The sequence below is a fragment of the Eubalaena glacialis genome, chromosome 10 (genome assembly GCF_028564815.1).
Source record: "Eubalaena glacialis isolate mEubGla1 chromosome 10, mEubGla1.1.hap2.+ XY, whole genome shotgun sequence".
Taxonomy (NCBI): Eukaryota; Metazoa; Chordata; class Mammalia; order Artiodactyla; family Balaenidae; genus Eubalaena; species Eubalaena glacialis.
This window is the reverse complement of record NC_083725.1, coordinates 110,728,777-110,745,946: the sequence shown is the minus strand read 5'-3', so window position 1 is coordinate 110,745,946 and position 17,170 is coordinate 110,728,777. Positions and strand designations below refer to the sequence as shown.

Genomic DNA, 17,170 nt, shown 5'->3' with positions numbered 1-17,170 from the left:
AGCAAAACAACAACAACAACAAAACAGTACCTGGTACACAATAGGCTCTCAGTTAATATTGATTTTTTTTTAAATTGAGGAAACCAAGACTTTAATGGAAATACTAATAAACACAGGAACGTATAATATGAGAACCAGCCCAACCAACAGCCATTTTCCTGTATATCTGGCATTGTGATCAGTTGATGGCATGCCAATGGTAACTTATTGACACCCCCTCCTCTGTAGTACAAATCTGTGATCTATTTCCCATCAGACCCCTTTCTCCCTCTTTTCTTGCTCTGCTCTGTACTCCACGGGAGCTGAACCCTGCAGGTTGGGTTTTCCAGGCTCCAGGGTCTGTAGGCTTTTACTGGTTTCAACCAATGGGAAGCACTGTGGAGAGACTGGAGGGTGAAAGGCAGGGAAATTTAGGGCCTTTGCTCCCCCAGTCTCTCTCTCCACAGTGTCTCTGTCAGCAGTTATATCTACTTTTATGGCTTCAGCTGGAGAAAAACAGGTCTGCTGTGGTTCCAGTTTATGCCTGTTAACCTGGGCTCCTGGGCTCTGGTAACTTTGCCTCTTTGCTTTGTCCCTCTGGCCTCATGGCTTCCTGCTGTAGCTAATCTCTGGGTTCCCTCAATGTTTTCTGTTTGCTTCTTAGCTCTCCCATCACCTGTGTAATCAAATTTCTGGATTAAATTCCTTCTTCTTACTCCTAGTGTTTGTATTTTCCTGAGTGGACCTTGATCGATGTACTTAACCATTACTGAATGATACTTATTGTGTAGATCTGAGTGGGAGAGTGATATGAAATCCAGGTGGCCTAGTAAATATGTAATGGACTGATACAAACCCGAGGCTGGTATAATTCAGAGCCAACAAGGCTCACATGTACAGATGGAGCATGAGACACAGAAACAAGATTCCTGCATTGTTTCCACCATTTCCTCTGGCTTGCTTAAATTAACCAAACATTAGTTTCAACTTTAAAAGTACCAATACCTTGAAATACTAGTCGTGAATATAACAACATGATAGTATTTAGAAATGTATCTTTTATATGAAGAGAAATAATTTTGGTAAGAATAGGGAGGGAGACTTCATAAAAATATTGCAGAGGAATGAATGGGGGAAAAAAATGAAGCCCCTCACTTGAGAAGTCTGGATTTTTTTAAACGCATCTCTTGTATTTGTATTATTAAAACCTCTGAGTAATGAAGTTGTTGCTGATGGCATGCTAAGTGCCTTTATCATCTTCAATAGGTCTGGGGACAAATCAAAGGAGATTTGAGGTTTCTCTCTTTTCACAAACATTTCCTGTAGTGATGCAAACATCAACTCTTCAAGGTCTCTCATTTCTTATTTAGAAGTTTATATTGTTGACACAATTACTCTTAGGGTATTTTGGCAATGATCTATTTCTCTTTATACACTGCACTAGGAGTCTAGTTAGAAACCAGTAAGAGTTCTTTCAATAAGCACAAGTATACCCCACCTGTGAGATGGACAGGTTTTTAGGATTATACAGACCCATATAAGAAACTACATTTATTCTACACTGGGGCACAGGGCAGAAGAATGTGTGTCCAGTCCTGCTGCCTTTTGTATTTCTAAGACACATGCCTGTGGCAGCAATTACTAAGGGATTATGACTGAAAAGAGTTGTGAGAGAGAGCTCCTCTGTACTTTGTTCAAAGCCTCCAAGAACTAAATCAGTCACTTGTAATCAGTCACCTGACCATTTTTGTTCTTAGATTAAACACCCCTACTCCAAAAAAAAAAAAAAAAAAAAAAAAACCCAAACTTATGTGGGGCAGGAGGCCATGTTGTACCTAAAAGACAAAGTCTTTTAAGAAGGGAAGAGATCCACTTCCTCCTAAATTTTCCTTGTTAAATACTCAAACTGAGTCAGTAGCAGGACATGTTGTACCCAAGAGATAGTCTTTTTTTCTTAAGAGAGGAAGATAAGCATCTTCCTTCTACTTTTTCCCTAGCTGATAAATACATAAAAATAAGTAAAGTAGTAAGACTTTGTTGTCATTTTTGAAAATATATTTAGTGAAAGACGTAGAATATTTGGTTTTATTTATTGCTTTGTGTGTGTGTGTGTCTCTGTCACACACACACACAGTTTGGTGGGTTGTTAGCTAAGCTTCTTGGTTAATGTTGGTTGCAAACATTATTCCAGAGTCAGTTACCTATATAACCCAGTGATTCCACTTCTCAGAGTGTACTCTATGGAAATAAATATCAAATATTTATGTAGCAGTATTGATTGTAACAGTGAAAATCAGAAGCAATCTAGGCATCTAACAATAAGTGATTGATTTCATAAATTATGGCACATTATGCATTTGAAAACTATATAGCCTTTATATATCATTTTAAAAGATAATTTAGTGATAGAAAACACAAGCTTCACAGTCTGCAGGCCCAAACTCTGTTATTTGCCATCTGTATTGGGTAGAGCAAAGTTTTTAACTTCTCTAGGCCCCAGTTTTTTCATCTGGGAGTGATAAAACTTACCTTTAAGGTTTTTATGAGGATTTAAAGAGAACATGTGTAAAACCCTTTACAGAGTGCCTGGTGTAGTGTACACACTCAATAAATGTTAACTATTACGTTTGCAAAGGACAGATAAGGATGTGCATAAGGATATGGAAAAATGTTAACTTTAAAACATGAAAAAAAAGTAATATTCAAATGTTCTAAAATCATACACAATCATAGAAGAGTGTAAAAATATAAGCCAGCATGTCTAGAGTATTAACTGCCTCTCAAAAGGAAGATTATGTGTGGTTTAGTTTTTTCTTTGTATTCCTCTGCAGTTTTAAAATGTTCTGCATTTAACATATTAATTTTATATTTAAAAATAATTTTAGTAGGACTCACAACACTGTAACTGTATTAATGTAGTATACGGAAGGTTGTTTATGGAATCGTTATTTATGAATGTGTGCATGTGTGTATAACTAAGATATACGTGAGAATTGTACTGCTGATGCCCCATCTGCCACCCCTACCGCCTCATCTGTTTTCATCATTGTTTCTTTTCTAGTATAGAGGACCTTTGTTTTGAAAATACAACTTCATGTACACAATTATTTTATAAACTCACGTATATAAAAAGTCGGAGAGGTACCTTCTGCTTAATATTGCTGTAAACCTAAAACTGCCCTAAAAAAATAGTCTTTAAAAAAAGTTAAAGAAGGGACTTCCCTGGTGGTCCAGTGATTAGGAATCTGCGCTTTCACTGCTGGGCCCAGGTTCAATCCCTGGTTGGGGAACTAAGATCCCGCAAGCCACGCTGGCACCACCAAAAAAAAAAAAAAAAAAAAAGTCAAAGAAATGCGAAATATACAGGGTAAGATATGAGACCACCTCCAGTAGAGTCCTTCCTCCCACCACCTAATTACCAGCTCCTTAGGTAACTGTGCCGGTAGGTGTGTCTTCTTACAGACCTTTGTGTATGCATATTCATACTTATGTATCTGTGCTTTTAAAATTAGATAAATGGAAGGATATTTTTCATACTGTTCTGGGCCTTGCTTTTTTAAGTTAACAATATAAATGAGAAGTCTTCCTTAGTTCATAAAATTCTATGTGAGCATTCTTTTTAGCAGCTGCAGGGTTATTCTATAGCATGGGTGGACCATAATTTATTTGACTATATTTTCATTTAGTTTTAATTTGCTCATAAAAACTACTCTGTTTTTGTGTTTTAAGGAATGTCCTTGTATGTATATCTTTATAGATATGTCCAATTTTTCTGTAGGATAGAGTCTTAGAAGTGAAATTGCTGAATCCAGGGGTATATGCATTTGAAATATTGATAGATGCTACCTTGAAAAGGGTTTTATAATTTATATAGCTACCTATAATATATGTAAATGTATCTGTGTAGATATAACCCTGACTTTTGCCAACACTGCATATTGTCAATCTTTCAAAACTTTGATTCATGGGAAAAAAATGGTATCTCACCATTTAATTTGCATATTAAAGATTGAGATTGAGTATATTTTTATGTAATAAACATTCAAATTTCTTTTTCTGAAACTTTTTAAAAAATCCTTAGCTCAGGTTTATTTTGGGTTATATTTTTACTATTGATTAATCAACTTTTAAATATTTGAATATTGTTTATGTTTTAAATATTTATTCATGTTAAATTTTTTAATACTATCTTTATCAATATTTTTTCTTTTTTGACATCACTTCGGAGTTTTATGCCTTTCTTAGGAAAGTCTTTATCACTCCAAATTATTAAAAAATCCTCCATTTTCTTCTAGGATTTTTGTTTAAACATTTATATCTTGAATTCATTTAAAACACATGTGTGTGTACAGTGTGTTAGGGATCTAAATTTATTGTGTTCCAAATAGGTTATCATGCACCTTGATTCTAATAGTCTGTTTCTGATTATTTGAAATGCCAGGTTTACCATATGCAAAGTGCTCATAGGTACCAGAGTCTGTTTCTGGGTTTTCTAGTCTACCCTACTTTTGTTCTACTTGTCTGTTTCTTTACCAACATCACACAAATTAAATTATTATCACTCTATAGGATACCGCATCTACTGGGGCAAGTTATCCCTGTTTTTTTTTTTTTCTTTCTTCAAAATTGCCTTGAGTGTTCTCACTTGTATTGAATTTTAGCATCAGCCTATTAACTTGAATAATTCAATTATAATTTTTGTATGGATTATATTGAATTTATAGTTTAATTGGGAGAAACTGACATCATATTATGCATCTTTATTTAGGTGGGTCTTCTTTTTAGTGATTTTTCTTCATAGAAATCTTACACATTTCTTGTTAGATTTATTCTTTAATACTTAATATATTTTTTTCTTGGTATTGTGAACACATTTTTCTCCTCATTGGATTTTCAAATCAATTACCCCTGGTCTATAGGAAAGACACTAATTATTTCATTTTATTCTTGTATCTAGTAGCCATCCTGATTTTTAAAAATTCATTATAATAGTTGTTATATCATTTATCTGTCATTTTCTAGGAATATTATTATATATTTAAAAAGAGTGAGAGGGCTTTACGTTTTTCTTTAAAATATATAAATCTCTTATTTTTACTTTTAAATGCATTTGCTAATGCATTCTGGAATAATACTGGAGACTAGCAATGAGAGTAGGAGCCTTGTCCTCCTCTTCCCTTAATTAGAAATGTGTTTAGTATTTGACTATTAAATATGAGGCTTGTTATAGATTTTTATAGACATATTTTGTCAAGTTATGGAATTTTTCTTCTTCTCCTCGATCTTCAACAACAGGAATGGTGGTTAAATTTGTTTTCAATTGCTTTTCAGTACTTCTCAATATGTTTATAAAGATTTTCTCTTTTTCTGTTAGTATAGTGAATTATAATAATCCTTTTCGTAATGTTGAACCATTCTTGGATGACTGGTATGCACACTACCACACACACACACACACACACACACACACACACATGCACACCATTCTGTCTTTGGTTTTAGTACTAAGTTTCTGAGATATTCATTGAACCTGTTGGGCGATTTTTCCATATTTTATTATGTACTTGGTAATTTATACAACGCTCCCAAAAAGCTGTTAGTTTTTTTGGTTTGTTTTCTGTTTAATTGATTTATGCTTTTATTCCTTCTGTTTAATTATTATTTTATTTTTTATTTTTTGAGAGTCTTGAGTTGGATGTTTCATTTGCTTCTGGTCTTTTTTATTTTTCAATATTGCACCTAAGTCTATGTATATTTTTCCTTTCAATAACATTTTGCTTTCAACTCTGAAGAGCATGTGTGATTTTATAGCTATTTCTAAATAGTTTGAAAATTGTTAATTTTTTCTTTCTCCCAAGAATTACTTTATTTTTATTTGAGTAGACAGAATATGGTCTGTATGATTTACTTCTTAGAGTTTGTTAGACTCTATTTTGTGTCCTCACACGTGATTAATTTTACTAATGATTATGCAGATATTTGAATAAAAATCTGTTTACTGTTTCTGGGGCCCATGGACCAATGTCTTCTCTGTATTTATTTATTTTTATGTATTTTATATATTATATAAATGTTATTATATGTTATATAAATATATATTAAACATATTATATAAATATATAGTATATATATTATATATTTATTTTTTGTCTTTCACTTGACAATAACTGAAAGAAGATATAATACTTTATGGTTTAAAAAAGAATGCTGTTAAAATAAAAAATACACATTGGACCGTGGTCTTCAAACTCTTTTCAGAGGCTGCTTTTTTCCTGGTTGTTGGGGGAGAATGGCCACCCAGCTACTGGTCCGGCAGTTTTCTTCATGCACTTGAGAACAATAGTCAGTTTTTGAGACGACCAGAGGGAGACATGGAGACAAAGGCAGGGAGACCTTGTTCAGATGTTTAGTACCTATTTTTTAAAAATAGTCTCTGTCTCTAGTTTTAGTCATATCTAAGGGGTTAATAGTTAAAACTGCGTTTTCTGGTATTTTATGCATGGCCTAACATTTATTTGAGTTTTGATGTGTTGGTGTGACTTTTTGTTTTCTCCCTATAGTGAGGTCCAAGAGCCAAAGGAATCCCCACCACCTCCTAAAACCTCAGCAGCTGTGCAGTTGGAGGAGCTGATGGCCCACCTGTGTGAAATGCAGACCCAGGTGAGCACAGTCGCTGTGATACAGCCTTCAGGGTCTCATCTCTGTGCACTCAGCTCTGCATTCCCCCTTGAGAAACTCTCTAAGACATTATTCATTTTCCCATACTAAATTTAATGCAATGGATGAACTCAAATTTGTACTATGTATTTTTTTTAATTGAAGTATACTTGATTTACAATGTGTTGTATTAGTTTCAGGTGTACAGCAAAGTGATTCAGTTATGTGTGTGTGTGTGTGTATATATATATATATATATATATATATATATATATATATATAAACTGATTCTTTTCCCTTATAGGTTATTACAAAATATTGAGTATAGTTCCTTGTGCTAGCCAGCAGGTCCTTGTTGGTTATCTATTTTATATATAGTAATGTGTATATGTTAATCCCAAACTCCTAATTTACCCCCCACCACCCCTTTACCCCTTTGGAAACCATAAGTTTGGTTTTTATGTCTGTGGGTCCATTTCTGTTGTGTATATAAGTTCATTTGTATCAATTTTTTTAAGGTGTATTATCTGGACATAAAAGATACTGTGATATGGGTTCTGATCTCAAGGGGCTTGGAGTGTGCTTGATAAAATGAGGCATAAGACTCTGTGACATTTATAGAATAAAAGACAGATTGTTTGCCACTAAAGCTGGATAAAGCGTGGAAGGGCTGTTAAAGAGAACCCCCTGAGTGGGATGGAGGACACCTGTGGGCTAGCTGGGTCAGAGCAAGGGAGAGCAAAGTGTGGCTTTGACAGTAGGAAGGATGAGTCCTAAACTCATACTGAGATAAAATCTGCCCCCTTGTTCTAGTCTCCAGAGCATGGGTGGCAAGCTCACTGGCCTGGCAGGGAATGGAACTCACATAAATGGACCTAAGAATTTATTAAGGGAATTATCATCTAGAATTCATTCTTTTTTTAAACTATTTTATGTTGGAGTATAGTTGATTAACAGTGTTGTGTTAGTTTCAGGTGTACAACAAAGTGATTCACTTATACATATACAGGTATATATTCCTTTTCAAATTCTTTTCCCATTTAGGTTATTACAGAATATTGAGCTAGAATTCTTAAGATAGAGAATCCATCCATTCTGAATTGGTTGGGGGATATGATATGTACCCATGAAATGAGCATGAAATAATTTCAGGTCAGTGTATAAAAATGTGTGTGATTGGAAGGGCAGGAAGCTTATCTCTGTGGCTCACCTTTGGACTTCCAATGCCCAGCACTGTTCCTGATACATTATGAATAATGCGTACTTATTAGAGGGACAAATGAATAAATATCAGAAACAAGGTTTCTTTAATGTCTACAGTAAAGCTGGGTGCATTCCTCATTGCACTGTATATCTGAAAATACTAGAAAAAAATCTACATTAGGAATTTTTTTTTTTCTTGGCCATGCCGCTCTGTATGTGGGATCTTAGTTCCCCGACCAGGGATCGAACCCACGTCCCCTGCATTGGAAGTGCAGAGTCTTAACCGCTGGACTGCCAGGGAAGTCCCTGCACTAGGAGTTTTAATTGTGTGGTGTTTTTAAATTGGTTTAGCACGTGTCTTGGTTTATTTCAAAAAATATCTGTTTATTTTTTGAATACCTTTACACTGTACAAAAATCAAAAGTACAAAAGTTTACAGTGAGCTGTTCCCAGCCATCCAGTTCTGCCCCTTGGAGGTAGTCAGTATTTTCTACTTTTTACATATCCTTTCAAAAGTACTCTGGAATATACCAGCAAATAGCTATAGATGTAAATGTACGATGTGTAGCTATAGATATATTATTGTGTTTTTACTTAGGTACTTTCAGGCCTTTCCATGTTAACCTTTTGAACACTACTCTCTTCAACATTAACTAACATTATATAATAGAGGAGGAAGGAAATGTGTCATATGATAAGATTCTTGAAGGGAAATGAGCATTTTGGATTAGTGAGCTAATGTGAGGTTATTCCAGGCAGTAAAAAGTGGATAAGTAGAGGCCTGAAGGCAGACAGTAACAGATCACATTCAGGAGACTGCAGGGAACCTGGCTGGCTTTAAACAATGGAGGCTTTTTACTGAGTAATAAAAGATGAGATTGGAAAGGTAAAGTGAGGGCAGTGGATGGGAAACTTTGAATGTCCATCTATTGCTGCAAATTCCATGCTGGAAGCAATGGAGAATCATTGTAGTTCTCTGATCAGGAAGTATTAGATAGATGTTTGCAGTAGCCCAGTTGGAAAGGAGTTGAGAGAGACGGAATCTCAGGACAAGAGTTGATGAAGGATAAGTTGGGCAATTTGTAATTTGTTCTGTTTTGTAATTTGAGGTTTTTCCTTTGAACGTTTTATAATAACTGTTTTGGAGTTTTGCTTTAATAAATCCAATCCATCAGCAAGTCTTATCTGACAACTTCTCACCACCTTCTCCACTGACACTGGTCCAAGTCATTTCTAGTTTGAGCTGTTATAATGGTCTCCTGCCTAACTAGTGCCTCTAATTCCACTCTGGCTTGCCCACACCTAATTCCTCACTCGGCTACCACAAGGATCTTGTAAATCAGATTCTTTCACGCTCATGCGTGAAACAAAATGGTTCCATCACCCTTGGAATAAAACCGCAGCTTTTATCCTGAGGGCCCTATGTGATCTTTGCCTCTTTTTCCATCATTTTTTCCTGACTCACTCATTCTCACTCCCTCAGCTCTAGCCCTACTGACCTTTTTTACTTTTCTTTTTATGTGTCAGACTGTCTCCTTCCTCTGGGCCTTCCTTCCCTCTGGAATGCTTTTCCCACAAATATCAATATTTCTAGATCTCAGTACATCACTCAAATATCTGCTCAGATATCACCTCCTTAGAGAGCCTTCTCTGATCACCCTCATCTAAATCAGTTTTTCCTCTCCATTCCACCCTCTGTCATTTGTCTCAATATATAACTTACATCTTATCTCCACCTGAGATATACATCATATATTTATTTCTTTAATTGCTTATTGTCTATTACCCAGAGAATGTAAACTGCATGACGGCAGACACTTGGTTGGTCTTGTACATTGTTCTATAACAAGAGCCTAGAGCAGTGATTGGCACAAACCAGGTGCCCAATAAATATTGCAAAATAAATGAATAAAAAGAAGATAAGGTTAATTGTTGACCTGTGGTCATCATAAGAGATAAAGTATCATCTTCATGTATTCAATTTCCTATTGCCAGAAAAGATTTGCAAACAGAGGAAGATTAGTCAGATTTCATTTGCCCTGAGGAACTTAGAATGAAAAGGAAATGAAAGCATTTTTATTGGTGTTACAATGTTAGATTCTCCCAGTGCCTTGGAGGAAGGCTAGCGAAAGACTAAGGGATCGTGCAGAAGATGCCAGTGAGGATGATTGTCTCTGTGGTTCTCTTCCTGATACAGGTTACAGTGAAAGCAGATACCAGCAAGAAACACTTACCAGACAAGCAGGATCACAAGGCCTCCCTGGACTCAATGCTGGGGGGTTTGGAGCAGGAACTGCAGGACCTTGGAATTGCGACAGTGCCCAAGGGCCATTGTGTTTCCTGCTGGAAACCGATTGCTGGAAAGGTGGGATAGGCCAAGACATTGATCCTGCAGCCGTCTGTGTCTGTGTGTATGTCTGTCTCCATCCCACTAAGGATTGCTCTTTCTCCTTATATTCCAAGATAGTTTAGTAATAGTTACTGGTCCCTTACAGTGCTCCAGGCACTGAACAAAGCACTTTACAAGTATTCCTTTATTTAATGGTCACATTAGCCCTTCAGTGGCCACAAGCCCTTTATAAAGATGAGGAACCCGAGGACTCAGGGTCATTAACTGACGTGTCCAAGGTCTAGTGGGAGGTAGAGGTAAGATCCAAACCCAGGAGAGTCTGGCTCCCGAGTTTGAGCTCTTAACCAATTTCTTGTACTGCCTTCACCCAGAGGAACTTTCTCACTGCTCCCTCTGTTCAGACATTCTGGGTGTAAATCAATTGATTTCGATTTTTACCTGCACTCGGCTCCATATCATGGCCACAGACTCCTGCTCGGGCATCATCCTTCACCAAAACCTTAATAAAGGGCTTTGAGACCTGATTTTGCATGGGGTGTGAGGTGTGGTGTTCAGATCAGAGGAATAAGAACTGTCATTGGCCTTCTCCTCTTCCAGGGGTCCCTTCCATGCCAAGGTATGGTTAGTTATCTCTTGTCCATCACTGCGATGCTCTGTTTTGTTTCTCCCAGCCTCTGGGGCAGTATAGTGGGAATGATCATTTATAGGCCTTTCTCAGTGTGATCGCTCAGGAAAGTTGGGCACTGTTTTACTATCCATAAAGTACAGACAAGAGACCACATGGGTAGAACCTAGGTCTAGACCTCAGTGTTGTGCAACTCCAGGGGGAGTCGTTTACATGGAATACGGTTGGAAGAGCGCCCTCCAGAGTCGTGCCCCCTATGGACCCTAGAGCCCCCAACTGGGCCCCCGCTTGCCAGGCTTTGTTTTGTTCTCCAGGTGATCCATGCTCTAGGGCAAGCGTGGCATCCGGAGCACTTCGTCTGCGCTCACTGCAAAAGAGAGATCGGCTCCAGTCCCTTCTTTGAGCGGAGTGGCTTGGCCTACTGCCCCAAGGACTACCACCACCTTTTCTCTCCACGCTGTGCTTACTGTGGAGCTCCCATCCTGGATGTAAGTAAACCGCCCTCCCCCCTGCTTTCATGTAGCTTTTACTCCTCACTTAGAGCTGGGGTCAGGTTTTACAGCTCTGTAGCATTTTAATGTCTCCGGTGTGTTTCTTTTCCAGAAAGTGCTGACGGCCATGAACCAAACCTGGCACCCAGAGCACTTCTTCTGTGCTCACTGTGGAGAGGTGTTTGGTGAAGAAGGTATGACCCAGGGTGGTTACAAGAAGACCAGCAGAGCTTTTCCCTGATCTGCTTTGTTGGTCCTGGTTCTTGCCTCTACCATCCAAGTGCCCGTTTCAGTACCAAATGCCATCCCTCCCTACCTTTTTCCAACATTGATGAATTTTGTTTAAATTGACTTTTTTAATCAAAGAAATACAAATGCATAGTTTAAAAATGCAAATATTACTTCAAGAGTAATATTAAAAAGAACAGTCCCTTGCTTTTCCTTTTTCCACTGCCAAATCCAGTTCTCCTCCGTAAATTTTTTAGCTTCTTCTATTATTTATTTGTATGTTTTAAATAATATATTACTATATACTGATTTTTCCCCCCCAGTTTTAACCATTATGTATTAACTTTCTACCAGGAGAGATGAGGATTTAGAAATTTTATTACTACCCCACCTACCCCCAACATAATTCCTCCCCCATTCTCTCAGTTATAAGTAGGTCATAATTATAGGTCAGATCAGTATTCAGTGTGTATATGTTGACAGTCACATAAATATTGCTCACAGCTCAGCCACGTAACAAACTGATATAGTAGAGCATGGATTTTGGGGTTAGACTGTCTGGTTCAAATCTGGGCTGTGGTATTTATCAGCTATGTGATGTTGTTCAAGTCATTTAACCTCTTTGTACCTCACTTTCCTCATGAGTAAAATGGGCCTAATAATAATGCTTACCTTCTAGGGTCATTATGAAGATTTTAAGAGACAGTATCAGTATAGCGTTTACAACAGTGCCTGGCGCATGGAGGCTGGTAATGATGATGATTATCATTATCATGGTGTCCTTTTCATACACATTTGTTTTTTTCCTGAAGTTAATATTTGGATCCCTTTTTCATTAGCTTAATTTTCATTGTACTTATCACTAATTTATCTGACAGAGCTGTGAAATCCTTCCCAAAAGGGTCCACCACATGTGGTAATATGTCAGTTCCATTTGTTTTCTTCTTGGAGACGTCTGTCCAGGAGGCCTTGAGCTTTCTGCTCCTGCCTAAAACGGTTTCTCCTCAGGCCTGCTGAGAAGCCGTTATTCTGGGCCGTTATCTTGGGAATTATTTTTACTATTTCCCTCTATCTTTCAATACATGTTATTGCCTTTATTTTGGTGGAGCACACCTCCAGTAGCTTCTGAGAAAGAATGAATAGGAGGTAAAAGTTTTGAAACCTTGAATATCTGAAAATATTTTGTCTACCTTAAGTGGCCTGGACATAGAATTCTAGGTGGAAACTATTTCCCCTCATCAGTCTGAAGACATTGCTTCGCTGTCTTCCATCTTCCATGGTTGAGAAGTTTTTTCTTAAAATTTTGTTCTTGTTCCTGATCCTTTCTATGTGACCTGTTTTTCTCTTTTTGCAAGCTTTTTTTCCTTCTGTTTTCTGAATTTTCTTAATTTTTTTCTGACTTCTTTTTATGTTTCTTTTGAACAAATATGATTCATGCATGGAATCAGAAAGCTTCTTTATTTTTTCTGTTCCTGTCCTTTTAGAATTCACTCAGTGGGAAAAGTTTTCTTCTAAATAAAGATTTGGGCAGTCCCATGTCTTTTTTTATTGTTCTTAATAAACTCTGCTAAATAGAAAATCAATTTAAGACACAAAACACAAATCTGAGTCCTTAGGTAATTCAGTCTGTGTAAGAGCTAAAGCTTTCCAACTTTAAAGTGACAGCTACTCTCTCCCCTGGTGGGGCCTTTAAGCTGCAGGAGGCCAGGGAAGGGGGTTGTGGCCTTTCATTGGTCCTTTCTTGCTTCCACTCTCATACCCATTGCTAATCTTGATAGCTGACCCCTCCAGGGTTGAAACAGGGGTGGAAGAGGTGAGACTGGAGGGCAGGAGAGTTCTAACTTGTCTAATTTGCTTTGTGCTCTCCGGGCCTGGCAGATATTTAACTCTTTCTTTTTTTACTTGGACGTTTTTGTGGATTCGGTCCGGATCCAATTACAAATTCTTGGTGGCCCTTTACATGTCTCGGCTGGCTGGTCTCCCCTTAGCACATGGATCTTTGAGGATCCATTCCACAGAGACTCTTTTCTGCAGGATTTTCATTGTTCCCTCGAGGTGATCACTTAGAAATGATTATAATGGTTCCAGATTAACTCTTTCACTCATAGTTTCAAATAGGGACCATGGGAAACTTGCATCTTTCTCTTGCAGTCAGTGGGGACTGCAGTTAATTTCAGGCGCATCACTCTATTCAGCTGCCATAGGCCCCTTCAGCCAGATGCTCACCTGGGATGAATCAAGTACCATCAGCTGTATCCCGCTAATGGCAGGGGACACATACCCAGCTCTCTGAGTGGTCCCACTGAGTTCCCTCTCTTGACTTGCGGTTCGCCGGAACCATACCGCACGCTTCTTGGTGGTGGTGGTGGAGCACACATAGCACAGTTTTCTCCAAAGAAATCCCTCTCTCAATTTCCCTTTCTCTTTACCTGTTTTATATCCTAGGTGTGAGTGAGGAGTTCAAGATTTGTGCAAATAGTCCGTGGCTATCTACTTTGAGGGATGTCTTGCAGCCCACTTTGAACTTTGACGTCTATTACGTCTTGATGCCTTATATCTTGTTACAATGGTCTTTGCCAAATGCTGCTGACCTTTTTTTGCCCATTTTTTATTTAAGAATGAATGAGACACTAAAATGCTAACTGGAAGCTCTGTGGGTAAGGCAGAACGTGTTGACTGGTGGACTCAACTCTATGGTACTCAGGTAGGGTGCTCTGGCCATTTTGCTGCGGGACCCCTGACTATTAATATTTTAGGTCTTTCATCTTGAATAAATTTTACCAAAGAGATATTCTCCTTTGTTGACATTACAGAAGTTAGTAAAAGAGATTGGGGAATGGGGTTTTCACCATTTGGCATGCCAACTTTTATTTAATTCTCAATTTTTAGTGGAAAGCTTGACTTCTTTTCTTATGATGTCCAGTATCCCTGATCATTGAGACCCTCTGGTTTGAAATTTATAGAAATAATCACTGCATCTTGTGGTAAGATGAGAGATCTGATTTTCTGACAGCTCTTCAGACTTTCAACCAATCCTGTTTTCAGCATTGAAGACTATTTTATGCATTCAGTTCCTGAGCCCCTTTGATGTTTTGGAGCTCAGGATGGCTTGAGTTTTATTGGCACCTCCCCTCTTCAGAGATTTAGGTTTCAGTTTGTTTTTTCTTTCTGCCAAGCTACATGCCACTCTAATACCTACTTTAAATTTTGGAGAATTTTATTGATATCTCATCTGTGGCATGTCCTTTCCTTTTCTCTTTTTTCCTGTGAGTCTTTCTGTTTTAAATAATTCTTTAACTATTGTGGTGATGTTTCAAGAGGGTGTGAAGATATACCTGTATGTTGTGCCATTCTCCTGGAGGTCAGGTCCTAAATATCAGGCAGGTTATTATGTATATTCCTAACTATTATTCATTTAATCCCCACCACAACTTTGAGAGAATAATTTTATCCCACATTTTACCAAGTTATAGGTGGAAACACTGAGCATCAGGGAGGTAAAGTGATTTTTTTAAAGTCATGCAACTAGAAAATCAAAGAATTGGAATTTAAATTCAGGTCTCATTTCAGCAAGTTCCATGTTTTGTTCTGTACCATCATAACTGCCCCTTGACAGAGACTCAATCCCTCTTCTGCTGTTGTTGTCTCTTTACTTTCTTGGCACCAACAGGGTACACTTTATTTGAAGACAGACCTGGATAGAGTAGCACTGATAAAATCCATTGTCAAAGTGCTTTGTAGTAATTTGCTTGCTCACTGAAGCTTGTTCAATGCTTTTCACAAATCATTAGGTCTTTCATTTTTAGATTGCACTTTGGTTAAGCAACATTTTTCATTGAGATTTAATCTAAGTCATGGTCAGTTTATATTGCACTGGTAGCCTTAGAAGTCTGAGGGTTTGTTGAGTAGAACAGTCAGCAAGTGAATACTGCTCACAGATGATTATGATGTGGAAGTTGCCTGAGAGCAGAATAACAGGATGCAGACATATTTCAAGAAGAGACGTAAGTTAGATACAAAAGAAAAATACCCTATTCATAGGGTGATCAGAAAGCGCCATGAAGGTAGCTAGTTCTTACTGTTTTTGACTTGGACCCCTTCTAACCAGACAAGGCTGATTTGGTCCTTTATGACTTTACATGAAAATATGAAGCCACACCTAAAACATACTTATTGAGACAAGTGACAAAAAAGGCCATTTACTAATCAGAAGCTCCTCTTGGGTTGTATTTTTGTTTTCATCCTTTGTTTTCTGTAAATGGGTCTCCTGCCATATGGTTAGTCCATTAATTAGTCCAAGGCATCCTGCCTTGCCCCAAGTCACATAGTCACACACAAAGTTTCTGTAATGACAGCTTAACTACTGAGCCTCCTGGGAAATTAAATTCGTCTGCATTTTTGTTTCAGTTCAGAGAATTCCTCTTTAAGGTTCAAGTTTCTAAGCACATCGGGACTTAGCATCCTCCCACAGGGACCAGGTCCTCAGTGCCTATGTCTTTCTTTTTAATTGTTCATTATCCAGGCCATGCAGGTGCTCCCTAATTTCCCCTGTGGCTAGGAGCCTCACCAGAATATAAACACCCTTCTTCTCTCTAAGGCACTTCGAATTGTTAGTGTTTCTCATCCGTCCTCCAGAGGTAATTGGCCCCAGAGAGAGCCTCCAGGAAAGTTAGTGCTGAAACTTCCTCAATTTATTGGATTACTAAATGCAGGGGTATCACAGCAAGTTTGGCTGATTGCTTTTGATTCCTCTCCTGAGACTCACCTGAGTTGAAAGGGAGGCTGTTACTTCTCTGCTTTCTCATTCTTGAGACCAGATACCCTGTAAATGCCTAGATGAGGGTCAGTCGGAATGTCTTATAATTTTCTCAAGTAACACCTACTTATAGGCAAGCACAGTTTTATGCCATTTGCTTTATGAAGCATCAGCATCACCTTGGGGACTTGTCAAGAATGCAAATTTTCGAGCCCCATCCCAAACCTACTGAATCAGAAACTCTGGGTGGGATGGGACCCAGCAGTCAGCATATTGACAAAATCTCCAGGTGATGGATGCACGTTATAGTTTGTGTGCCACACAAAAGCAAGAAAGATGGTTGTGGGTGTTGGTTTGTTTTTCTTAAATAGCGGGACTGCCTGCTTTCAGTTTATTTATGTATGTATGTATGTATGTATGTATGTATGTATGTATGGCTGCGTTGGGTCTTCATTACTGCGCACGGGCTTTCTCTAGTTGCGGTGAGCGGGGGCTACCCTTGCTGCAGAACACGGGCTCTAGGCACGCGGGCTTCAGTAGTTGTGGCACACAGGCTCAGTAGTTGTGGCTCACGGGCTCTAGAGCGCAGGCTCAGTAGTTGTGGCGCACGGGCTTAGTTGCTCCGTGGCATGTGGGATCTTCCTGGACCAGGGATTGAACCTGTATCCCCTGCACTGGCAGGCAGCTTCTTATCCACTGTGCCACCAGGGAACCCCCATGCCTGCTTTCAGTTTTGTACTTGATCAGACTCTAGACATTCTTCGATAAAGTGAAAAAGCAACGTGAGCTCTTCTGTGTCTCAGGGGTAGAAAAGAAGAATACAGGACAGCTTATAAAATTATTAGTTTACATTCTTAGATATAGAGACCTCAGAAGTCTAT

At 38.2% G+C, this 17,170-nt stretch overlaps 1 protein-coding gene across 1 annotated transcript in view; it reads left to right on the top strand.

The window, feature by feature from the left end:
- LPXN (leupaxin) overlaps positions 1-17,170 on the top strand; it is a 41,071-nt gene that overhangs the window by 14,285 nt on the left and 9,616 nt on the right. Inside the window, exons 4-7 of the mRNA XM_061201794.1 lie at positions 6,540-6,639; positions 10,037-10,204; positions 11,129-11,302; positions 11,418-11,499. Of these exons, the coding sequence (XP_061057777.1) occupies positions 6,540-6,639; positions 10,037-10,204; positions 11,129-11,302; positions 11,418-11,499 (524 nt within the window). The remainder of the gene's footprint in view (positions 1-6,539; positions 6,640-10,036; positions 10,205-11,128; positions 11,303-11,417; positions 11,500-17,170) is intronic.